We start from the raw sequence: 27,128 nt of genomic DNA, 5'->3' as shown, positions 1-27,128 counted from the left end.
ACAAAAGGTAAAGTGTTAGCTAGGAACAATTTCAACGTGAGCAATTTCAACAGGGAATGTAGGTCGTGCAGCCCCAGATGTCTAGCACCCTGGTACTTCCGGCAAGCTGAGAAATGGGTTCTCCTGCCCTGGACAAGTACACAGGTCCACAGGCAAGGACAAACAAACAAACAAAAAAGCATTTTTATTCTGCTTGGAGGATTTTGTTGTTAATATTTAAGTTAATGAAATGTCTGACCTATTGAATTATTTTCCTAACCATTTATCTAACTTTAAATTGCATGAAAAATTCAATACCACTAACATAGCAAAAATGCTTTAAATGTTCTGTATTCACTGAGTGCATAATAATCTGCAGTGTATAGATAACTTTTCAGTTTGCTGCACAGAGATTTAACTGTGCAACTTTGAGCTAAGTTAAAATAACGATGTACATTTTCGCATTTAATTTTAGATCCTATTTTTCAGTATGTGGGTCAGCTCCTTAATTCAGACCTGTATTAGTCTTGTTACATGAAGCAGGTTTAGAACTATGATGAGGACTTCCATGTTCTCTCATTTCTTTAAAACAGTGAACTGTAAATGAGATGTTTATATCTAGAAATGCAGATGTGTCAAATGACAGTTATTGTCTTCTTGCAATCTGCACAACAAAAGTTATATTTACCCTCTGAAACTATTTTTTTTACTAGTGACTCTTATTTAAACCCCATATGCATGCTTCCACATTCTTGCATACCAAATACTTGGAATCAGCTCAATGAATCGTGCCAATTCAAGTTTCATTATACTCTCCATTTTATGCCTTAAAACTACACATTTACAAGAAGGGTGGACTGGAAGATTTGTCAACACAGGTCACTGGAAGGTGCTGCTGAGGGATACCAGCCTAGGTCTTGTCCATAGAGTGCTCCAAATAGAGAGTTATTGTACTATTCATATATGGAAGTTGTTCTTGCCCTCAGTTTATATTTGATGCAGAATTTGTTAACATACATTTTCTTATTCCAAGCACAGAATAAAATTGTGGTTGAAGTTACAAGAATGAGTGACTGCCCTTGCACTAATAGAAGCCTATATAATATATTCTAGATATACATCACCTGGCCTTTAATCTTAACAGGTGGTATGAAGTGTTGAGCTGCTAGGTAGATATTACCGTGATTTTAAAAGATACATGTGGAAAAAAAAAAATTAGCTAGTGTAGGCTTTTGGATTTTTAGTGTCTATTGAAAAATAATTCCATGCAGATCTTACGGTAGACACACTTCATTGTGCTTGTCAATTGTTTCACAGCTTTACACATATTTTAAATGAGATAGCTGGACTATGCTGCTTTAGCATTTAAATGAAGCCAAATTAGTATTCTGTCAGCAAGCAGAAGGGGGTTTTTATACTAGAAAGGTGTAGGAGGGAGATGGATAATGACGGGTGAAACTTGCTGATACAAACACATGCCATGTTTTCTTAAAAATATGAAATTCTAAACTACTGAAGCTTGCGAATTGTTAAAACTGACCCTAGGTGATTTTAACATATATGCCAGTTCCTGGGGCTTACAAAATTTATTACCAAATAATACAATGGTAACATAAAGAAGTAAATTTTGATATTTTCTAAGTATTTCTCACTTCATGACACTGCAATCATTTTCAACTTAGACAGTAAGAAAATGTTTCCAATGAAGAGATGTCATGAGACTTTAAATAGCTAAAAATTAGGTGCACAGTTTTTAAGAAATCCGTAGCAGGCACGCGGGTTCACAAAATCACTTCTTTCTTCAAAACATTATTTAATAGTCTTTCTGAAAAATGCTTCCTATTGATAAAATATTTTCATGATAAAACATAAAAGATTTTCTCTATATGTTTTATCTCAATAAAAATTTAAACCATCATACTATGCCTGGTAGTATACTAAGTCGTGCTAGGTCACAGCTGATGAAGGGAGCTGGTTGCAGTGCTCCTAGCAGCACCACTTGTGCAGAAGACTCACTGTACAGACTACGAAAGAATAGAAACGTATGTGGGTGTTTGTTCTCTTCATTTCAACAATATCCTAGAGGTGCAAAATAAGGACAGAGATTGCTGAAGAATGAGGTGGTCGTCTTCTGCAAGCTTGGGTGGTTATCGCATAAATGACATATATAATAGACATTGAACATACATTAAAAAATGTATGTTACATGGTTATTTCACTGCTTACAGAGGAAAGCAGATGCCATGAAATAAAATCTGATTTTATTATTAATCTAACAGCTTCCTTTCAATTTTTCCATGGGCTTTTTACATTACTTGTTGGTCAGCAGTTCTTGTTTGTTCCTTTGTTTCTCCCTGTCACCTCTGTAGTGGTCTGCTGGACAAGGTTGGAGTATGGTTACAAATGCAGATTAAATTGCTGAGCTGAGTGGGGAGCAGTGAAGAAATGCAGGGGACTTGTAGCAAAGCTACAAGGGGAAAAGGAATTTGGGGTCTGTTGTACTGAAAATAAGATGCAAGAGGGAGGGAGAAGGTTGATAAATGAGAGAGAAGGAAGTTGAATTTGTAAAGAAAATAGGAAAGTTATCCAAACAACCAGAACAGACAAATAAAGTAATCTGCTCTGGTTTATCACAAATGCCTTGTGGATGTCACCTACTGATATTTTTCAAATAGTTGTCTTTTAATTTTATTATAAAGTGTAAATCCTTCCATTAGCAATTTCTCATTTTATTACTATAATGACCCATTTTCTGGTCTTCCTATTCTTCTCTTATTCATCCTCTTAAAATTTCTGGCACTCATTTTCTCACTCATAGGTTCCAAATTCCCATTTTACCTTATTCTTCCAGCATGCGTTGGTTGTATCTGCAATTAAGAAGTTGATTAATAAAACTTAACATTTGCATTTTAAGTTCTCAACAGATAAAATTCCTTGTGCAGTTAGGACTTAATTGTAGCTCGTGGTGCTTCTTGCTGTCTTTTGATTTATGATTTGCACATAGTGGTTTGTCATTTATTTGCTTTCTCCTTTACTCCCTGACCACAAATGCGGAGGAATTCCTGGCCTGTCTGAGGTCTTAGTTCACGTTGGTCTGTAACATGAATGTAGATTGTAATGCTATATAGTTGGAGCTGTCTCTGAAGGTGTTTGTTGCTGCCTGTGTATGTCCCAGCAATGAAGCATGACCCTGAGCAGCACTGGTTTGCAGCAGTTGGTCTGCAGGATGGCTGCAAAGCAGCCCTGAGTGGGAAGGGCGCTCCCGGGTGGTGGCAGGGAAGTAAGTGTATTAAACCAACCTGCTGTGCTTCAAACTCCTTCATCCCATGGCCTCCCAGCAGGCCAGTTTTGAACTAATGCTTCTGTGTCAATCTCAAGAGGGCTTTGCCAGCAGAGAGCTGTTTTCTGGGAACTCATTTCATAATTTCAGCATGCTGGTGGGTGCACTGTGCTCTGCTCCCTCTGTTTTCAGAACTGAAATACATAATCTTATCTCCTGAGCAGCTCTGAAATGCTAGTATCTTTAATGTTGTCTTTTAAAATGTTTTGTTAACTTTACGTATCGTTCTAAATCTTCAAGAGTGAAGAATCTAGATAATTTTCCCCAGTCCATCCATGCTGCTCTTTCATGGGAAAACCAGGCTGCACTGCTCTCATGCTAGTTGTCCTCTGGGCTCACGGCCAGGGAGGGCATTCAAGTCCCAGGGGGCTCAGTGGGAACATCAGCACTTGGTAAATTCCTTGTGATAGGTGCTAACTCAGAAAAGATCAGCTGTACCTATCTTGGACCAAATCAGGGTGAAACACAGAATGAGTTCCTGAAGATTAAGAAATTGCCTGAAGCTGAGTAAGCCCATTGTATGTGATACAGAAACATAACATTTCAAAAGCATATTTTAACCTTTTCCGTAAGTACTTTTCATTCCTACTACTAGAGTAACAGAGTAATTTACTTTCAATTTTGTGCAGAAATTTTGTTTACTTACGCTGTTAAGTATCTGTGAGAAATCTGTTTGATAAGAAAATATGAACACAAATCACGAATAGAAAATATTTTATGATTCAAAGGTTCATACTAAAGCAGAAACAAGTAAGCTTAAATGTCAGAGTTCTTAAAATGAGAAAAGCCTTACACTTTTGTGCATCCAGATCTGGATCACAAATACAGGAAGAACTGAAAAAACCCACATTTACTTGTATAGTAGAATTTCTAAAACTATACTTAATTAACAGTGTCCAAATTTAGGTTTACTTGTTCATTTGAAAACCCCAAAAGTTATTTAATTCTTTAGTACAGAAATACATTTTAAGTCTAAGTTATGTGAAGATGATCCAAGTGGCTACATATGAGAACATAGAAAATATGTAATAAAACTTACATTATCAGCTAACTCTCCATAATAAGAGGGTTTTTTTCTCTTGTCATTCATGTAAATCTACTATTCTGATTCATTATTAATCATAGTTCATGTGGTGATTGGGTGTAAAATGTTCATGACAGGATTTCTTATGTTACAGTGAGTTAATGTGATCTGTACCGTAGTGCATGTTTGTGACAAGACAACGTAGAAACTTACTTGGCTTCACAATAATACTGCTGGCTATACATTACAGTATTATATGTAATACTATAAATTAATAGATGTAGATATAAATATACATGTAAAATTATCTCTTTCTGGTTTAACATTTGGAGCTTTAGCAAAATTAAAGGTCTACAGACTTGTTGTCCAAAACAGATGTGTTTTCTCCTGGCATTAGTTCTGATCTGAAGGGTGATTATTTAACTTTGTAGTAACATTTGTAAAATCGGATTAATAAGAGTATGATCTTTGTAACGCATAAATAGGCTGCATCAATTATATAAGATTTAATTGGAGAAATGTGAAAGTGATTTATTTTGGAAGTACAGATCACATGAGAGAATGTAACGAACGCTGAGTATTCTATTGGACAGCAGTACTGGGGGAATAATCTGAGCAGGAGTAGTAGAGCTACAGGGTATTAGATTGAACATCAATCAACAGCATAACACAAAAAAAAGGCAGTGATATATGAATGTTGTGCATACTAACAAGAGGAGTGTTTATAAAAGCTTGTAGATTTCTGTCCCGGGGAGTGGTTTCCTTTGTGTTTCAACTGGGATAATGGGCTTATATGTTGGATTCTTTATGTCCAGTTAAAACAAATTTAGGAGCAATAGTTATTCTTGGTAGAACAGTTTTGCAAAATTGCGTGTATGTCGGGATCAGTAGCTTGCAAAAGAAAGGAAAGTTGTTCTTGGTTCTTTTTTTTTTTTTAAGTAAAAATTTTACATGTTTATATTACTTTTTAGATGAGGAGAAGAGGGATTGTTGGCTTTTTTCTGCTCATGTTATATGTTAGAAATAATGGCTAGTGTAACAGACATGTTTCTTGGGGGAACAAGACTGAGGGCAAATGTAACTTTCTGCTAACATGTAAGTGGATGCTAGAAAGGAGATAATGATGAATTATTTTCATAACTCAGTGAGGACAGAACAAGAGTTACAGGAGAAAATTCAGGTTAAATATTAACAAAAACATAATTCAAAAATCAGAATGGTTAATCATTGGATTAAGGATATTAGCTAAATTACAGTATTTAGAATTATAAAAGTCATGACTAGACATTGGGGAGATTCTTGAAACATTAAGAGTGGTTTGGGAATCATTATAGACATGATTTAGGGGCTCTGACTTCTTACAATGTGCGGCTGCTGTCCTGCAGTTAGCTGCCTCCGTGGGTCTGCTAAGTCATTTTTGTGATGAGCCCCCTCATGTAGCACTCTGCAAAACGAGGACTGCTGGTGTTACTACTACTGATGGGAAAAGTGAGTAATGAACTCCTTGGCACTGCCTTTCCTTCTTTCAACTTTATTCCATGGGTTGGATGGGCCTAAGATAAAGAATAAGAAAAGCAAAGCCAGAGTGTGGAGGTTGGGTTTATCCTCTTTTTGATACTCCCTTTGAAGAGAACTTCCCTTTTTCAGGAACTTTTGATAAGGCTGAAGAGAGAAAGAGTAGAGTTGAAGAAAACACGCTACGCTGCACTGTACAAGGAGTCCTGTGCAGCCCTTCTCACTGAGAAAATTCAAATAGAATTTCTAGCAAGAAAGCCTTTCCCATGATAATCCATTCACTGGTGGGTTTTGCCAGAGTTCTTCATTAATAATGTATCTGCCCAAACTGTGGAATTCAAAAAGATACACACATCTATATTCTTTTTAATTTATAATACAACTTTAAGGGCATTAAGTTTGAGATGACCAAAGCTTTGCTGTTTTTCACTGTTAACATGAAGTTCAGTTTGTCTTTTTCTCAACTGTAGTACAAAATCAGCCTCCTGTTTGAAGAGCTCTTCAGTACAGCTTGCCCACTCGCTTTGTTCTAATTTGGTTATGTACAAAAATGTTTCTTCCTTAAGCCAGACTAATGTTGAATGTTTAATGAAGGAATCTGCATAAGAAGATGTGTATGATCTGAACGGCCTTGCAGTTTCAATTTCTCTCAAATCATGCAGACAGTAATCTTTTACATTGGAATTTGTTGTGTTGCTCAGAGCCACAAGGGAAGAACCTACTTGAGCTATTGACAGATGAATATTTTTGCCATTTTATTTGTATCTTTTTGTAACCCCACTTTTTGATGGTGTTCCTTCCTGCTCTTACCTCAAGGCATGAAAGAAAAAGATATTTTGAGAAATGCTTTTGCTGTCCCCTTGCTGCCCCTGGCAGAGATAATCCAGCCATCCTGCTGTGCTTATAGAGCCTGTTCTCTCCCACCCACAGTGCTTCCTCCTCACAGATTAAGAGTCAAAGTACAGCATGATGCCAGCTCTGCCTATGATGTGTGATTCTGCTCTGCCATGGTCACCATTGCCTTTTTTTTAACGTAGTAGCATTGCTACTGTTATGATAGCATAAAGGGTATAAATGAAGCAAGGATATAAGGAAGAACTAATAGGTTTTTTTAAAGCCATATAAAGTATTTGGAAAATGGACAAGATTTGGGGTTCAGAATCCTGACAAGCATCCTCACAATCCAAACCAAAGGTAGGTTAGACAAAATTGCCCTTAATTTATTTTAGTTATGCTAATCAATAAGACTAGCTGAAAGAAACAGTAGATTACTATAGCTGCAGCTGAGATGAATTGGTAACTTTTACATACACAGTAGCTTCTTCCACTTGGTGTTAAAAGATGAGATTGATGAAGGTGGAGGGGAGGGGGATTGAAACCTGAGGAGAGGGACTGGTGCCATTTGTTTCAAGCCATGCTTTTCTTCTAGAACCTGTAGTAATTGTTTCAATAAGTTTAATTGAGTAGTTGCTTAATGAGCAAAGATTTCAAGCCAGGAAAGTATAAGACAGCTGGGAAAATAAGTTGATGGAGAAATTTTACTTATTATTTTTATGCTAAGGTTGTATATCATGCCATGTGCTATACTGAGATTATCAGTCATTCAAAGTTTATGCTTTTGTGGAGTGTCCTTGCTAAAGAAAAGTGATGGAATTGGTCAGCTGGCTGTTGCTGCAGAGCAGGTAGAGTGATATTGAAGACCCTCTTTACATCGTGTCATATATTATGCTTATTTCCTGTAAGTAATGAAATAAAGATCTTGAGGTGACATCTGTGGACAGCATAACACATGGTACCCAGAATAGAGTCAACGGCGCCTATACAACCACATCACAAAATGTGTTTTACTTCATCCAGTGTGCCAAATGCTGCCAAAGAAAGAGGCATGGCTGAGGCTAAGCAGCCACTCTGCAGTAGTGCCATGGTTTAACCCCAGCTGGCAACTAAGTACCATGCAGCTGCTTGCTCACTCCTCCCATTCACCACCCAGTGGGATGGGGAGGAGAGTTGGAAAAAGGTAAAACCCATGGGTTGAGATAAGAACATTTCAATAACTGAAATAAAGCAAAACGTAATAAAAATAATGGGGAAAAGAGGGAGAGGAATAAAAGCCGAGAAACACAAGTGATGCGCAAAACAGTGCTCACCCCCCACTGACTGATGCCCAGCCTGTCCTGAGGAGCAATTGGTGGCATCTGACCAACGTCCCGCCAGCTGATATACTGGACAGGACGTTCTATGGTAGGGAATATCCCTTCAGCTAGTTCAGGTCAGCTGTCTTGGCTGTGCTCCCTCCCAGCTGCTTTGGCAGCTCCTCACTGGCAGAGCATGAGAAGCTCAAAAGTTCTTGACTTAGGGTAATCTCAACTTAATGCAACAACTAAAACATCCTTGTGCTATCAACATTGTTCTCAGACTAAAGCCAAAACACGTCATTGTACCAGCTACTAGGAAGAAAATTAACTCTATCCCAGCTGGAACCAGGACAAATAGGGTGAATCCACACTGATTACTGGTAAGACAGAAACAGTTGTGAGAAGAAAAACATTTTTCATAAAATGGCTACCCTGTCTCTGCCAGGTTTGCTCCAGTCCTTTGGGAGGCAGTGGCAGATGCCTGACAGACAAACTAGAAAACTAAATTTAGTAACTGCTGAATACTAAAAAGCATAGGCCCAAAGACCATAGTTTCTGTTTAAATGTTGGTCTTAGGGTTCTTTACAGATTTATTTTTTTATACCCTCTTCTTTTGGGCGGTCCAGTGAAAAGGAAGCTGCAGTTTCACTGGTGGATGCATCTCCTATTTGGTTTGCGGTGCTGTAAGCATAAGCAGCAGCTGAAAACGAGATTTTCACCCCTTCCTCTTTCCCCCATCCGTCGTCATACTTTCCTGCCCATTTACTTATGCCAGTATTGAATTTTCTTTGGTAAGGTAAGGAAGCAGATGAGGAGCTGGCCATACAGAGAACTGTTCCCTGCCCTCCACCCACATCTGTTTTTAAGGTGGATGGGATCCCTGGAGCGAGACCCCTGGGAGGTCGCTCTGCCACAGCTGCTCCTACAGTGCAGCCCAGCACCCCTCCTGTTGGACCGGACCCTGGTGTTTTCTTCTGCAGATCTTCTTCTAAGGAAGCATTTCCATGCAGTTTTCACAGGACTTATAGGACAATTGACCTGTACTTTGGCAGTGAATTGGGATGGATTGTGTTCTTAGCATCATGCTGTCAGTTTATACTAGTATAGTATTTACATTCCCAGTGATGGCTGTTGTAGCAAAGGCTTCAAACACTTTTCACATTTTTGTCTTTATGATGCTTTTACAGCTCTTCCCTTAAAACAGAGGATAAATATTAATGCTAGCAATAGAACAGTAATGCATGATCAAGTTTGTAACCCTGGGATATTTAGTGCTTTAGGGGATAAGGGTATTCTGGATTGTTGTGTGTGGTGTCCTGTGCCAACCATTCCATAGCACAGCCTGAATACAAGCCATAGATAGCCTCTGGGCTTAGATTTGGCTTGAACTAGATATTCAAGGGTGGAGCCCATGCTTTTAATGTGAATGTTTTACAATACAGAAAAATAATTTTACTAAACTGAAAATACTTTAATGCAATAATAATTAGGTCTTTGTGCATACAGCTAGTAACTAGTACTAGTAAACTGAATATGTTCAGAGTAACATCTCTTAACAACACTTGTTCTGGTCCTTGGTCCAGGTTCTCCTGTCCTGTATTTGGCTTTTCTTTCTGTATTTTTTCTGCAGTCATTGTGTATCTAAAAGACGTTGACGATTTAAAAAAACAATGCATAGAAAGACCTCCATAAAATTCTAGTATTAGAAGGAGATATTTAATGCCATCCTAGGTTTTTCATTATTTATATTGCCTTTTTTATCAGACTATATGATTACATGATATAGAAATAATTTTGAATCCTAATATATTGATATCTGTATAATTAACTGATCTTATTCTCATATGACAGAGCTTACCTTTTAATGACTGCATTGGTTATAACTCTGAGCTACATTAATCTGTACTTTTACTCCAAGCAATGAATGGCTGTTTGCTGCTTCTGATATGAAATCATTCATTATAGTATGGTATTAGAAGTCTGTAGGAAAAAAAAAAAAAAAAAAAGCTATTTATTTAGTAGACAAATGTCCCACTCTTTAAAAGGCCTTGAATGTTATTTATTTTTTCCTTTTTCCTTGGAATTAAATCCATGGTAAAATTTAATCAGGATCAGAAAAAGGATCAATTTTAGAGCTGTTAAAATTTTCTGAGGGGATTTGTACTGTATCTCCTATTTCTTATTACACAAGCTATACTTCACACTTGTATACAGATTAATGTGCTTTGCTGATAATTGTGTATTAAAAACAGATAAATAAATGATTAGCTCATTATGAAATGTTTTGTAGTACCAGAAACTTTAATTAAAATTCATCTGCTGTGTATGTAATCCTGCAAAATGTTGTGGGATAACATATTGGCACTGCGATTGCTCTCTCGTAGTTCTGTATGATTAACATTGAAGACCTCCTGAAGGTTGGCCAGGAATTATACACCTGGTGTCTATGACCACACATTTCCAAACCTGATCTGAACCAGTGACTGAACCTGTCATTAGCTCAACACACAGGTAGAAATGCATGTCACCACCGGAGGGAACAGTCTAAAAAGTCTATCCACTAGGACTCAATTTGGGAGCGTATTCCAGCTTTCAAACTGCCCAATATTTTCTCCACTTGCTTCCTGTGAAAACAGAAGGAATGTTTTCACTTTATGTACAGACCTGCTTAGTGCTAGCTATTTTTCACATAGGTAATGTTTTCAGCCTTGTCTCTCAGAATAGGTAAACATTATTGTAATAATCTTTGAGTTTGTATGTATAACAGACTTTTAGGATTTCTGAGTTATGGGGTATTGAGCCTCATGGAATAAAAATGCACACATGTAATATTTGTCATTACATCTGAGGCTTGCAAAATCATTAAACTGGGATTTATTTTTTTAATTTATTTTTTTTAAAGGCCATGGATTTAACTTCTTTTTTTTATTAAAAATTTGTTTTTAAATAGCAGTTCAGTGCCTAGCCTGTGACACATCCTAAGAAGGTAAAGTGGCCAGGTCTCAGTGTTGGCCAGGTCTTATTTCATCGTGTTTTCCTGATTTTTATTAATTAAAAATTAAATTAATACTTTCCCACTGAAATATTAAGAGTTATCAATTACAAGCACAAAATTACCATTACTTTTTTTTCCTCTTTAGGGGAGCTAAAAGTACTAGCACCTGATATTTTCAGTCAGCCAATTCTTAAACTAATGAGAAATTGGAAAACAGTTTATTTTTTTGTTTTGGAAAACAAAACATGATAAAAATAAGAACTTCTGCAAAAAATAATAAATTCTATCCCACCTGAATCTGACCTGGGATGGCAATGGCTGAACAGCATTGTAACACCACTGCTGTGGCAGCATGTAATGTGCAGCACAAAGTGTAACAACCTGGGATTAAAAATTACTCTTACTTGGAGAATACTCTTGGCTTTGACTTCTTGATACCATTAAACTGGAGATCTGGAACTAAATTGTACATTTGGTGGGGGGGAACACACCAAACAAACATCAGTTCCTCATGATAATGTATAGAAATGGGACTTACTAGGCAGCCATCTGTCTTTGTGAAATGCTGTCATCAAGACAACAGACATCTGTTTCCAGTTGGGTAATTAATTCAGGGGAATAATGGCACATATTTCATGTCATTATGGTATGAAATCATAAGTCTCTTGCAAGACTCTTTGTAGGCATAATAAACAATTGGTTCCACTGCAGTTGTGGAAACCAGAGAAGTCTTGCGTCTAGCAGAGTTGCAGCAAGTCTCTGACCTGCAGGGTCCTTTGGAACCTCTCTGTTTTCCTGTGCCTGTGCTTTGCTGGGAGGTCAGAGCTCTATAGGAAAATCCCTGGGCTGATAAAAATGGCAAGGGTTTGTGACAATTTAGGGTTGGAAGGAATCAGTAGTTGCAGTCAGGATGAGAAAGAGCATAAAGTATCCGTATGTGAAAAATTTAACAGATGTTTAGTATGGTTTGGACAAGATTTGGCTGTGTCTGGTAAGCCACTGGGCATTCAATATCATAGCTGACTCAGGCATATTTATCTTTCAAAATATGCCAATTATTACACTATGTAATCTTGATCAGTATGGGGGGCATAGGGGTTTTTTTTCCTTTTTTTGTTTGGTTGGGGTTTTTTGTTTTAACTGTTAATCACTGACAGCAGTTCTATGGATAGGATTTGTAAACATTTTGAACAGTTGTCCATGCTGGGAATTTATATAGCAAATGTATTTAATCCTTTTTCAAATACTCAGTTAAACCAACCCTGATGATAGGTGAGCTGCACTGATTGGTCTGGGCTCACTTCCTGGGTATTCTGGGCAGTGCTGTGCTGTAGGATAAAGCCCTGTGGGGTGGCATTGTGGCAGGAAAGTGGGAATAATCAGTGTATCCTTCACCTGCAGTTCCAAATAGCCTGGAGTTTATTCCAGTATGACCAGCAGTAAAATGGTTAATAAAATTGAATTTAGCTAGCATTTTGGGCTGTTTGCTTGCAGAAATAGGAAGATCACACCTTGTTGGCATGTATTTACTATTTTTTTCTTAAATTCTAAATTGTCTGATGCTGGTACCAGAGAATCACTAGTACCATTCTGATCACTCTCTAGTTTTCCACCTTGTGGCAAGTTCCCAGTGTCTGATGGCTGCTACACGTTTAGTCCAGAGTGCTTGCACTGTTATGGTTCTCCTGTTAGCCCATACAGTAACTTTTCAGGTTATCCCAAAAGAAAGAAAATTGATAACTTGAATTTTAATAATCTTTAGAATACTGATTGGGGGGGGGAGTAGAAAAATACAGTATTGGATCATGTTGTTCAATCAGAGGAAAAGATCAGGCAGAAGAATGCTGCAGAAATAATGCTTAATTTTAGACGGAGTAACTTGTTAATTCCAGCATCTGCACATACACAGTCATCAGGGAGTTATTGAACTACATGTGTTTGTTTTTTAAAACATCTGTCAACTAAGTCAGAAATCTAAATGCAAAGTGTTACATTGGTTACATTTGTGGATCCCTTACATTTCCTAGTGGAATTTCATTTTGTATGCTAATCATTGGAGAATATGGATGTAAAAATATTATTAAATTTGTGAACGTGTATCATTTCTTTGGACAAATGACTTGCCCCGTTCTCCTTTAATTGTATTACAGCATCAAATGTAAGCAAATACATGAGATGGAGTTGTATTATTTTTGTCTTGGGTATCCTACCGTTGGTGTGGAAAGTGGCGTGTCATGTAAATGCCTTTTTTGTTTTGTCCCAGTAACAGAATCACAGGTTGTGGAGGGCCTTAGGCTACACTGAACAGTTTCATGACATATTGCAGCTGATTCCTGCAGCCATGCTGCAAAGCTCATTTCACTGTCATGTATTAAGTAGGCTACACCCATTTGACAAAATGCTTCACTATGTAGCACTTAGGTGCACTGTATTGACTGCCCCTTATGGTTCAGTGTTAACCGTGTTCACTGTTACCAGGTATGTAGAAAATATTCCTGGGGAAGTAACTTGTGGGCTAAAGAAGTGCAAGACTTCTAATAGTTACCTGATACACAGCATTATGATATTTATAATATACTGCTTTAGGTAACTTTACCATTGCACACTGTTGACCTATTTTGTGATACTTGACATTTTGAATAAATACTGTCAAGGATAATCCATCACAGAACAAGTTTTCAGAGTTTCAGTGTGTTTGTTAAACTCTGATAACTCAAATGTAGAAGTGTTTCAGAAAAACAGTATTTTATATTTGTAAGTTGTGTAACAGGTTATCTAAGTAAGAAAATTACTAGGGAGACCATTTCCAGAAGAATACAGCCATCCTCAGTTAACAGAGTATGTGGTCCAGATGGGACTGGGCTACAGCTGCCTGTTGGCTGAGGACCGTATGTTTCTGTAGGTTGCATCTTTAAATCCCTACCACTTCAGATTTGGGGTGACCACCATTTTCATGGAAAAACAAAATGTCGAATAAGCTTCTGATGTGTAAAGATCTGTATTGCTTTCAAACTGAGCACAGTTTTTGAAATAATATAGCCATTTAGACCCATCTGCTGACCTCTTATGTGCGAAGTACCTGAAGACTCATGTCCTTTTCTCTCCTGTTCAACAGCTCTGTTAAGTCAAAGAGAATTGCTTTGTGTGGTTTGATACAGCTAATAAGGCAGCCAGAGAGCACCAAGGACCTCGAAACAACTTAAGAACTATAGCTTGACTTAAAAATCTCCAGATAAATGCTCTTGATGATGGGGAAGCACTAAGAAATAAGAAAGTTCATTGAAGTGCATTACCCAAGTAATGCTTAAAGCAGTTGTATTTCATTCCCGTGTTTCATATAGTTAAATACGGAGACAAACTGTGCACCCTTCTGTTTAACATTCGATGTAAACTGAATACATAACTGTCTCCTGCATGCCTCTGGCATTTTTGTGTGTGCTGTGCTGTCTCAGCTTCACTCGTGCTTCTCCAGATTTAGACTAATAAGGGAGCACACAGCAGGCTTTTGGTACTCTGCAGCTTGGGTCTGCAACAACCCAGTAAGCTGGCTCTCCAAGGCAGGCCTCAATCTCTTTCATGTCATAGCCCATTACTTCGTAGATGTGGGCAGACAAGATGTTCTTGATGTTCAACAATATCAGGTAGTATAGAAACATCCAGCAGAGAAAGTGTGGATGAATTCAAATGCTTATAGATGGGCAGGAGTTCACCCACGATAATAATGACAGCATGTTGCTCCACCGTATCCTGAGATAGCGGATCTAAGAGATGTCGTAGGGGAGTTGCTGGGATTTGGATTATGTTTGTTCTCATGAATGGTAGCTCTTAGTGGTACTGCTTAAACTGAGATAATTGTTCACTTAAAGAGATAGCATTTTCAGGGCTTTTTGGGGACTATTACTTTTTCTAGGTTGAGTGAGAAATTCCTCTCAACTGAAGGGTGTTGACACATGGTGGTCCTAAATATAGTGGGAAGTACTGTCTTCTGAGTGAGAATGGAGGCAGTTTTGGTGTATGAAACCATATATACAGTCTGGAAGGGTTACATGAGGACATGACTCTCTGCAGAGCAGAGGTTTGCTTCTACAATTGTAGAAGGGCATTGTAACCATGAAAGAATAGCAACAGAATACAATTATTTTTTTTCCCATTAATATTTAACTTTCCAACTTGCTGCTTCTGCGATCTCTGTTTACCTGAAAGCGGTTGTGGTTTTGTATGTGGCAGGGACACAGAGAGATACAAGTGGGGAATAGTTGCAGTACATTCAGTACACCATTTTGTCAGTGTTCTTGGAGTTTGGACAAGCACAAGGTATTTGAACCTGTCCACTGGCAATCACATTTGTGTGCAACAGTGATTTTTTTCATTGCATCTGATGAAAGTAATACACCTCCAGGACAAAGTTTGTCCATCCTGTGTTTCTTATGCAAGGATGATTCTACACGATAATGCAAACTGTATGTGTCATTCAGAGATTACCTGCGAAAGGCATGGTGAATTGAATTAAAACTGCTAACATTTATTCATTGTGAGTTTCCTTTTCTCCCCTCTTGCCCTCTCTAAGCATTTGCTGGCTGTTACTCACTCCCTTCTTCATCTGTCCTGTGAATCCACTTAATCCTCATCATTCACTGTTTGCCTGCACCTCTGCATTTCCTTCTTCAGTCTCTTTCTACCTTTTCCTTGTTTTCGCTCCCTCTGCTGCCTTCTCTTCCTGTTTCATTTCCTTTCCTTTCCTCCTTATTGTTTTTTTCGTTTCTGCCCCCCCCCCCCCCCCCCCCCCGTTTTCCTCATCTGTACCTGCTTTGGTTTCTTCCTTCATTCTGCAGCGTTTTTCCTCTGATCTTGCCTCTCATTTTTGCTGCTTATTGTTTGCCTTGCACTGCTCTCTGTCTGCTTAGCCTGTGTAGTGGACTAACTTGTTAAAAGTGTTAAGAAGAAAAAGGCTTCACTCTGGGTCTTCATTTAATGATTGCAATGTGTTCTTTTTAACGAGGTATTTTTGTTATTATTTCAGGTCTTAAAAATTAGCTTGATTGGCCACCGGAAGCGTGTTCTGGCATCTTTGGGAGACAGGCTTCACGAAGATCCTCCTCAGAAACCACCTCGGTCAATAACCCTCAGGGTGAGTTCCTGTGAAAATTTGTTTGCATTTCTCAAAAAGTCAGCAAGCATTTCACAACATTCACGTGAAAATAACAGCTGCTTCTAGCGGTGTTCAACTCACCCCACTTCAGAAGTTTACAGTGTAGACACCTTAGGCTGACCAGCTCAGTCGCACTTCGCCATATAGCCAGTGGAGATAAATTGACATTTTTACAGTGTGATTCATCTGACCTGTTTCAGATGTCTACCTTAGGATGAAATAAGTAATATCTTAGAAGTACCAACTTACCTTCTTTGCTTAAGAAACTAGCTCAAGACCAGGTGTGTACAAGCTGCACGTCTGCATTTGCCCCCAGGAATCCCAGCCCACCTGATCAATATTGCAGGAGGAGAGTTACCATTTTCCTTTCACGTTTTCAAATGCTTACACTTACTTTTCAGACATACGGTTTATGCTTTATTTAAGGAGAGCCTCTTGAAATTGCTGAGATACAAATGTCATTAAGATGTTTCTGTGTATCAAGTTTCACGGTGGTTTTAATTTTCATTTCTATTCCCTCTTTTAGAAACCTTGTTGCAATGTCCCTGCAACTTTTCCATACTAGACCAGATTTAATCTCCTCTCATTATACCACATTCACTGGGTTTCTCCAGTCCAATGCCTTTGCCTCCTTGTTGTCTGTTACCCTTATTGAGTTGTGGTCTGATGACCCTGTGTTCTCTCCAAGGGAGTTCATATCATCACTTTTTATTTTGATAATTTAGGTCACACCTTTTGCATTTGATTGGATCTGATTATTTTCATGGGGCTGGCATTTCTGACTGGAATCTCATTTGGGACTAAATTTCAAAATGTCAGACTGTCCGTGCTCCCAAGTAATATTTCCTGGTGTAGAGAGAAATAGAGAAAGACAGAATGAGGGCTTATTTTTACATACACTTATAATTTCTGTGACCAGATTGTTTTCACCCTGCTTATTCTGAGATGTCACATAGAGATGTTTCAGATCCCCTGCCCCAAATTCAACCTATTCCTAATGCCATTTTGAAAAAGGTCTCACAAATCTGTAACATTCTGCTCTCAGGCACTTTGCACAAGCATGGATGTTTTTCTTGTATTTTATTTTTTATGTAATGTATTATGTGAATGATTCCTGATGCATGACAGGTGTTAAAACACTCCCAGGAAAGAGGAATCATTTGGAAGGTGCACATTTTTGCTTAGTACTTTCAGTGCTTTGGACTGGGGAATTAGTTCCTCTTCAGCAGGTGGGAAAGTTTCCACGGCTCATGTTATTATTGGTTAGCACTGTATATTATCAGTTAATAGTGAAAAGGAAACTGATTTTCCTCCATCTGTAGTCAAAATGGTAAAAAGTAGTCTGCTGCTCCACTGCTAGAGCTACTGATGCGGGCAAGCACTAAATGTCATTCATCACCTCATGGTATTGAAGTCTTTACAGAGAATCCTAAAGAGGAGGACATGGGTTTGGTTTAAGGTTTTTTTTCCCCATCAACTGCTACTTTGCCATTTCACACAAAACAAGGACATAGTATTTAATCTGTTGTTTGCAATAATTTTTAGCTTGAAAATTGGTTTAAATAAACTGTCTGATGCTTCAAATAGAAGATTGATTTATGTAGAATCATAGAACGGTTCAGGCTGAAAGGGAGCTTAAAGATCATCTAGGTCCAATTCCCCTGCCATGAGCAGGGACACTTTCCACTAGAGCAGTTGCTCCAGATCAGTAGAAAAAGATCGTTTGTTGTTTAAAAAGTCTACTTTTAAGGTCCCAAGATCAACCTAAAGCATGGCTGACACTTCATCTTTTTCAACTCTTTAAAATATTTCAAAGGAAAAAATGATTAAATATGGAGGAAAAGCAACAAAGATTATAAATACCCACAAAATATGTTAGTCCCACAATAACTGTGTACTAAATAAAAGTTATTTTTCTTTCAAAGTCATATACTCAAAGTTAGAAAATGCTGGGTCTCACGTTACGTATACAGTCTTGCAGCCTGGAGAAGGATTTCTTAAGCTTCCTTCCAGCCCTGACCTATGTAGTTCCAGCTTTACATGACTAGCAGAACTGAGAGGTGAGAATGAAGCAGATTTTTATAGTGAAATATGTGATCAGGCATCCTTCAGGGCATGTGTCCATTCATTCTCAACAGGGTGGAAATGTGGTCTGAATACCTGGTGACTAACGGTAGGACAGTACTGAGGCCATGATAGCACCTGCATAGGCATCCGTTCCTGGTCTGCAGATTTGTTAAGGAGATGAGAAAGTGGGCATAGGGTGAGGAAGTGGAATGAGGGAAGAATGGGAGAGAGACTCATGATTAAAGGAATAGCTGTACCTGTGAAAATACAGATTTACACCTGCTTTTGCTACAAAGCCCCTGGATAACAGTAAGTTATTTAGGTAATTGCCTCATAAACAGTCACTAATTGTACATTACCAACATTCCACATACTTGACTGGAGTCTAGAGTCTGATTTATACAAGTGCTGAGCACACAGTGCTGCAAATTAGATCGATAGAAGCAGAGTTTTGAATACAAGCATTTGGAAAATCAGGCAATAGATACTGTAATTGGGCATCCAAAGTGACTGATATTTTTTAACCTTTGTCTGTGTGTCTCAGGTCCCCCATACAAAAGTGGTAATTAGAAATGCCAGAAGTCAGAGGGTGCGGTGAAAATAAATTGATTGACATTTGTAAAGCACTATGAGTATCATGAAAATGACGATATTAGTCATCCTATCTTCAGAGCAGGATTTGAATAGAGTTTAGGGAAGGGGCTTGGGGCCATGAAACGAGGTGAGAATAAAATACTGACTACACGATAACTAATGATAACACAGTGCTGAGTATATGACAACATGCTGCACAGTTGAGGATCCATCTGTGCTGCGAAGGACGACTTTGAGAAAATAGCATAAAATCATAAAATTACATACTGTTCCATAATGCAGAGGCACTGTAATTCTTTTATTTCTTCACTTTGTAATTCTTGTCTGTATTGCTTTGCCAGCAATCTTCCAATACAGATCTCTGAGTGAATTTCCTCTTTATATGCTGTTTGATAAAATATGAAAAGCTCGATGTGAGCTGGAACCTGTATGTCCATTGCATGGTCATTTGTCACTTTGATGCATTGGTGGCTCCGTCAGTCTACTCATAGTGGGTGAATCATAATTCAGAGCACAGAGAGGTTACCTACCTGGCTGGAGCAGTAGATAACAGTCATTACAAAAGATCTCATTTGGAGCCCCTGTACTCAGGTTATTTTCAGGGCAGAGGCATGTGCACCATCTAGTCAGGCCTGTGGAAGGTAGGTTTTAGACATTGTGCCTCACCAAACCTGCTGAGCATGTGCAGATGACAGCTTTTCAGAAGCTTTTAACTGGGCCAAATGTAGGTGGATTTTTATGAAGGAGGGAAAAAGACTATTCCTAAGAGGAAAACACTCCTTTCTTTGCCCTAGGAAATGTCAAGTGCTTGTCTCAGATCATACAAAAGCTAGAGAATTTAGAAATTAAAAAACCAAAACAAAACAAACAAACAACACAACAAAAAGAACCAACAGTTAATTGAAAGTTGCTAAACGACTATATGTCCCTGAGTTTAGTCAACCAACATGATAAATTCTAATCCATTACTGTGATTGCAAGGAATAATGGCACATAGACTCCTACACTTCAAATATTAACATCAGATGTTACTATCACTTGAACGCATACAGAGAACTGCAACTTCCCTTTCCATTTGGAAGACATCACAGCTCTCTGGTTTCTTACACCAGATCTTGTTTCTTAACAGCATGGAGTAAAGTACCTTGATGCTTTTCACAATTAGGTTTGCTCCAAGGTAATAATGCATGAAATATCCATTTTAATTCTTTCTTTAAAGTCAGGTTTTTATACCCTCCCTGCACACTGGAGCAGGTCTTTTCGTCTTCTAATATCTTCAGGTCCCTTCTTGTTGTTCAGTGTTGAAATACAGTATTACAGTAGTAGATAATTTAGACAAGTTCTGCACTTTGCAAACATACTCCTGGGTGCATTCTGCCTCCAAAGAACTTCCTATCAGAGAAATCTAGTGTCAGATAAATTGAGCCCAGTGGGATTGGAACTAGATGATCTTAAGGTCCTTTCCAACCCTAACCATTCAATGATTCTATGAGAGAAGACCATGTTCCCTATGCGGTTGCTATGACAGTGTTTTACAGTCTGCACTGGGGTGGCATGCATGTAGACTGGCTGGCCAGGTCACCATAGCTCTGCTCCTGCTGATTGCAATCTCCAAGACAGTGTTGAACAGTGGAGCTGGGCACCAATGTTTGTAATTGGTGTTTGAACAAGTGATGTGATGTGCATGAGAATAGGTGTTTCCAAACATACATACGGTGGCTGGCTATGAGGGGAGTGGTGGCAGATCCTCATAAAAGGTATGATCAAGAGGACATATTTAGCTGTTTATTAGATAGAGTTCGTATATCATTTCACTGTGATATTTGCACACTGACTGATAGAAGGTCACAGTTCAGCACAGATTACAAGAAAAGCCTTGTAAAATATTTGTACTCTGCTGCTTTCATGCATTCTAGGAATTGTTATTTAGCTTGTTCCGATACCCAGTACTTCAAGTTAAATGAATGTTCTGCAAGACCTATAAAAATTGCAGACAAAGTGTCTCTATTTTGTAAACATTCATGCATTGCTTTTTTCCAGCCAGAGATGTTGCTAGAGTTCAAATCACTTCCCAATCACTTACACTGCTCAGAGTGGCTGCTCAAAAGTGGTGAGAATGTATTTCATCTTACAAATAACTAGTACTAAATCAAGGCTTTATTTGGGCCTTGACAAAAAGTAACTCACTGTTTTATCTATCTAGCAGTCGTAGAAGGGATTATGTGTTACACAGGGAGGCTTTAGAGAGGGAATTTGCCACCAGTTGATGTAAATAGTGAATTATTTTTGCTTCTACATGGGCTCTGCACACTAGGTAGCAAATCTCTAAAGTCCATCCATAGTAACCTCTATTTCAGGAATTGTTCCTTAATTTTTTTAGGAAGAATAATTCAAATACACTTTTAAATGCATGGTTTGAAGTCAGCAGTATGCTGTTCTTACACTGCATTTTTCTCCTCTCTGCCCAGGAACCCAGCGGTAACCACACTCCTCCTCAGTTGTCTCCATCACTTAGCCAAAGCACTTTCACTACTGGTGGCTCCCTGGACGTTCCCCACATTATCATGCAGGGTGATGCAAGGAGAAGAAGAAATGAAAACTATTTTGATGATATTCCCAGGTCAAAGCTGGAGAGGCAGATGGCACAGGTAGGGTTAAAACGATGCCATTAAAAGGCTGCGCCTTGCTGCAATTGCTTACAACTAAACCTAACCATAGCTGTGCGTCATAAATGAAGGCTGAATTGTAAACTACAAGGATTAACAATTTTTCCAAGCTGCCTGTTCCAGTTTTCTATATTTCAAATAGTGTAAGTTGGTGTGCAGTTTCTTCCAAGAGGTAGAGTTTTGGGGGTGTGTAGTTGAAGGCTGAGATGAAGGTGCCTTTAGCGCACCGGAGCATGCAGACTCCCACCAGCACTGACTCTGCCTCTCGTTTCTGTAAGAAGGTGCAGATTCCTCAATTTCTGAGCAACCTAGGTAAAAATAAGCTGACATCAGTTCACTGCCAGAAACTCAGAGGACTTGGGGGATGGTGATTGCTGCATTTATTAATGGAGAGGGTCAGAATTCTGCTAAACTTTGTGATCTGGGGATATATCTTGAGTGTTTAAAGATAGATTTAACTGTGCAACAATTTAGTCCAGCATTACAACAGCACTAGACTTAACTGGACGTTAAATCAAACTGTTCATAAAAGAAAGCCTTCATCTCTAATTTTTTTCACCCAAACAGAATAAGAGTACTGTTAATTTTAAGTCAAGCATACGTTGGCAAGAGTGATGTCTTGAACCATTCTAAATGGCAGTAAAGTTAAGCTTGGACAGCCTGTTGCCAAAAATGCGTTAGGATGAGCTCAGCTGTTTTTTGGTGGTGCATATGATGAAAGACAGATAGGTCTTAAGCCAAACTGTGCTTTGCAGTGCATGTTAGAAATTAGGCTTTGTTTTGCCATCAGAAGCAGATGGGCAGCCAGTGCAGTTCCTGGAGCGACTCACTCCACGAAGGAGCAGGTTGCTGCGTGCTGCCCTGCGAGGCTTCCCAATGGTTCTCTGCCTGCCAAAGCCCAAAATGGAGCCTCTATCAAAAATTCAGCCTCAAAATGGAAAACACTGTGCAAATAACTGTGTTACAATGAGCAAAAGGCTGCAGTCTGTCAGCTAATTGCATGAACAAGAAGAAGTAATTAAATAAACAACCAAAACAAGGTGCTACTGTTACCTGGGAACACAGAAACAAATTGAATTCCATTTATTCAGAGGATATTTCTAGGGAGGTGAAATTGCATTTGGTTGGGTGGGGTTATTTCTTTGCCTTTTCTTAATCTCCTAATTTTCTGCTGAATAATCTTATTGTACAAAATTAAGGGGAAAGTTGCCTAGTGAATGAGCTTGTTTTCAAACTGAAGTCTGCTGGGCTTTTGTGGCAAGGGCATGAAAGTCCAGCAACGAAAAGCCCAGTTCTTAGCATGAAAGTATTTCTTTGAAGGTCATGAAATTTAGGTGTCTGAGCGTGAAATACACACTTGCTTATGGCTGAGTAGACTGGTTCACCTACTCAGTTCATTTTATCACTTGGTTCACAAATCCCTATTCTCACTTCCTCTATTAGTCACTAACATTGAATTCTTCCTGTCTCCTTTTCACTCTTATTTTCCTGTTGGAAGTCCTGATATTCCCAAGAGGTATGATACACTCTCATATATGGCACTTGGAGATTTTCTTTGGGCTTTTAAAAATTGCTTTTCTAGAAGGACTGTAATATGTTGCGTACCCAAAGAGAAAACTGAGCAGTTAGTACTTGCACCACTCCAAACCACTTTAAAATCAGTTAAGTGCTGGGATTTTGATGTTTTGGGTTTGGTTTTGGTTTTTTTTTTTGTGGGAGTGTGTACCCACTGAATGAATGACTTCATTGCCTTTTCTCTAACTTTCACAGTGGAATATAGCAGTCATCCTTTGGGACTCCAAAGGGGAAAATTGATTCAGATGAAATCCATAAAATGGTGTTTTGTGTTAGTCCCTGAACTCCAATCTGTTTGGAGCCTTTCTCAGCTCTGCCCCCAAATTCTGCGCTCCTGGTGTATGTAAAATTCCCTTTGACTTTAATGGGAAAGTCAATGACTCCCTCTGGTGATCATTCTCACTAAATTGGACTCACCCCATTAAGAGGCTAATCAGGGATTTCTTCAACCATTCTAGGCCAAAAATAGATTTTTAAATTTATTTTTTGCAATATGTGCTTTGGTAAAATGAACTCTATTTCCTTCAATCTTTTCTCCCAAATCCCCTTTGAAATTAAAGGTAAAATAATTGTTTCTGGAAAATAAAGGAGATGTAACTGATTGTTATCATGAGCCTTCAGCTCCATGGGATTTTTATCTAGCAACTTCCTCCTTGCAGTTTGCAGGTTCCTTTGGCTTATGTCAGATCAACCGTAACTTCTGAGCACATACTAGTCCACCTTTCCAGTAGAATACTTCTCACAAACAGAATGATCTAGAGGGATTATTGGAATTGCTTTGAGATTATTCTTTTTCTTAACCATTTCTTTGCTAGGCTGTTTGCATGCTGCTGTATGAATCTGCATGTTTACGGGATGCTGTAGTAGACAGACGTGCATAAAGATACTTTTGATGCTGTGATTTTCTCAAAGGGTTTTAGGTGTGTTCTTGATGATGATATTAATGGGTATTGTTATAGCCTTGAAGAGAGAGGCAAACACAGTATGGAGAGTTTATTCATGGTATCGCTTTCACGAACTTGATTTTATTTCAGAGATGTTAGGGTAATACTACTTTTAGCCTCAATTTAAAATCTAAAATCTGAAGATACTTTGAGAAAATGGTGAGATCTGATGTTTCCATCTTTACTGTGGCCTGTGTTTTCACTAAACTTTTTACATGGAAGTCATCAAGCATGTTGATCTTTGCAGCAGATACCAACTAGTGTTTGTTGCAATAGTGAGTGCATCAGTTTAAATCTGTTTTCCTCTGATCTGCTAAATGGGTTTAAACAATTCTCTTAACCATAATCAAATATGCTTGTAAGTAATACAGCACTTTGTTTCCTGGAGTAAGCACTGATTTAAATTTACTTAATGTGGCTGGTTTTGTCTCAAGGCCAGCATGTACCTTCATTCACTGGCAGACTGTTTGTGACCTAAGAGGGGAAAGTCCTAATGTAAACAATGTGTCTAACCAATTTAAATTCCTCACGGGAATAGGTTGGTCATCCAATTCTCCAGTTGGTCATACAACTTTGAAAGTCTCTGACATCTGGTTGGATAAATCACAACTGCCAAAAAGGTAATAAAGAAGGTTGTGAGAGAGTTTGTTTTCCAAAGGAGAAAAGAGAAATCCAGAAAAGATTGAGTAGTCTGAGTCATCTTTGGCTGTCGATGTTGAATTCTGAGCCTCTAAACCATAGAATACTATGATCAAATTAGCGTAGTTTAAAATAGCTGAGGTTACTCTTAAGATTACCTAAACCTTTAAAATAGAACTGAAATCATATACGCAAAGACTGAGGACTTTGAAACCAAAATCAATAGGAGGAGTCCCACTGAAGGTATTGGGCTCCTCCTTCACCCCTGAAATCGTGGAAGGTGGGGGGAAATGTATTTGTGGGGAAGAGCTTTGGAGGTTAAAAGGAAGCATAGATAAGTTCATTAAAATAGATTAATAAAAAATTAAAATGTCAGTTCTCTAGGATTTGTAATTCTCCAGGCGGTAGGGAAACTTTTAGGTACTACCAGCAAGCATATCCCAGACTGCCAGCCCTGAGGCTGTTGCTGTTTATTGCCCCAGCCAGTGACATAAGGTGCTTGTAGCCACTGTGGTCCATAAGACCTCTTGCTGTGGTGTTCTGAGCACTGCACCCTGACCCGTGCCAGGAGCGAAGGACAGAAGCATTATCCCTGTGGCTGGCAGGCAGAGAGATGCAGGGAACTCCTCTACCCACGCCAGTCAATGCAGGAGCAGAGCTGGGTTAGGCATCACCCCGATGCTGACACACGCCCTTCCTACAGGGCTGAACCTGCGGTGCACCCCGAGATGGAAGAGGTCTGTTGTTGCCAATGCCAGGAGGCATATAGCAGGCTCCTCTTTAGGGCTCTGGGGAAAGCTCCAGGCTGTGCCTGCCTGTGGGAGAAAAAACTGGTAATGAGTCAGAGTAAGCTGTCTGGTAGGATAAACCTAGTCATGGGCCATATGGGGAGCACCCCAGTGGGCTGTGACGGAAGGAAGAGATCCTCTAAGATGTCAGAGAGCTGGAGAAGTTATTCACAAAGGCTGGCAAGAGAAGTTCTTTCCCAGAGATGCTGAACCCAGTCTTAATTTTGAAAGCCGTTCTGGGTTCTTTGGTCCCTTGGTCTGAGGGCTCTCACTACTGGTTTTTCTTTTTTGTTTGTTTGGTTGGGTTTTTCCCTGCAATACCAGATAACTTAAATGTAAGGTCATTTTAATGACTGGGTAGTAAATTTGAAGTACAGCTATCCTGATCGTTTGGATTCTGCCTTGTAACATTATTTTGTGAGATAATTATTCATTGCAGGATTAGGATTGATATGCAGGAGACAGTAGTTTAAACGGAGTTAGTACTAGAGATGGAGGATAGAGATCTTTATCTACAATAGAGGAAAAGTGTAATAAAAACAAGAGACAGAATTAGCAAAGGCTGGTTTATAAAAAAATTGAAATAATTTTTATGCTGTCTGAAATAATACTTTCAACTCATGAATATCTTCCAAATACTTCATGGATACTAATGCATTCATATTTCCAGTGTGGGGCTATATGATTTAAAATCATGTTTTCCATTTTACAGCTAAGAAAATTGAGGTACAGGGGTGTTGCAGGCTGGCTGAAATGTCACTAAAAGTTTGAAGTAGCCAAAACCAAAACTCTTGTCTCATAAGACCCACCTGTAGTTTTTTTAACTTTTAACCACAGTATGACATTTTTTTATTTGCTTGTTTTCTGTTTGGATTTTTTTGTCTCCTTCTCTGCTTTGGAAGGATTTAAAGATTACAGTCAATAAAGGAAAATATGACCCGGAGAATATTGGTATGTAAAATGAGATTATCTGAGAAGCAATGAAGAATGGGTTTTATCAAATTGAAATTACCACTGGTTGAAATTACCAGTGAAATAACAGATTTGTTTACTAGTAGATTTAAGAAGCGATAAATACAGAAATACGGTTGTCTAGATTATTTTCTAAGGTTTCTTCCATTTTTTTATAAGCATAAAGCATTGTCTATTGTGAGGATGAATAGGCAGCCCTTTTAAAGACAAGTATGCAAAATCCAGACAAAATCCTCTAAGGTTCATATTTTTATGTGCATTTTATTTTTAATATGGAAAGATGACTGAACTATGAAAACCTTTAATTTAACATCAAAAGAAAAGTACGTAACTCAATCTATTGCATAGTGTAGATGTTACCGACAGTTGTCTTTTTAATTCATATAGATACTAATGCCATAGAGGGCTGTATCTTGAACTGTAAATTTCAGCAAACTTTCATCTGTAAATCCCTTGGGTATTGTGTATTTAATGGACAAGTAAACTGATACAGAAACTGTGAAAAATCTAGGTAATTTCTGCCTGAACAGAAAGATACATTTTTATTTTTTTTTTTTTTTAGAATGTTACAGAAGCTAGCGTTTAGAAATAAAGTTTTGTAATGTTAATCATACCTACGTGCTGCTTCAGCATATGGAATTAAGGGAGCCGCTTCTATATTTGGTATTAATGATCCAAACTGAAGCCATAAATACTACACCAAGAAGGGGACAGATGTTCTTTCGAGATGGGGACAGCTGTTCTTT

The 27,128-nt window shown here is 38.5% G+C and overlaps 1 protein-coding gene across 9 annotated transcripts in view; it reads left to right on the top strand.

The window, feature by feature from the left end:
- ANKS1B (ankyrin repeat and sterile alpha motif domain containing 1B) overlaps positions 1-27,128 on the top strand; it is a 444,013-nt gene that overhangs the window by 374,720 nt on the left and 42,165 nt on the right. For 7 of the 9 annotated variants that reach the window (XM_030479093.1, XM_030479096.1, XM_030479094.1 and 4 more), the window contains 2 exons: positions 16,009-16,116; positions 21,267-21,446. In XM_030479093.1, coding sequence (XP_030334953.1) covers positions 16,009-16,116; positions 21,267-21,446 — 288 coding nt within the window. The remainder of the gene's footprint in view (positions 1-16,008; positions 16,117-21,266; positions 21,447-27,128) is intronic. The other 2 variants (XM_030479097.1, XM_032919802.1) reach the window with 1 other exon arrangement.

Source organism: Strigops habroptila, chromosome 3, assembly GCF_004027225.2.
Source record: "Strigops habroptila isolate Jane chromosome 3, bStrHab1.2.pri, whole genome shotgun sequence".
Taxonomy (NCBI): domain Eukaryota; kingdom Metazoa; phylum Chordata; class Aves; order Psittaciformes; family Psittacidae; genus Strigops; species Strigops habroptila.
The sequence above is the reverse complement of the archived record's forward strand: the minus strand, read 5'-3'. Positions and strand labels throughout refer to the sequence as shown.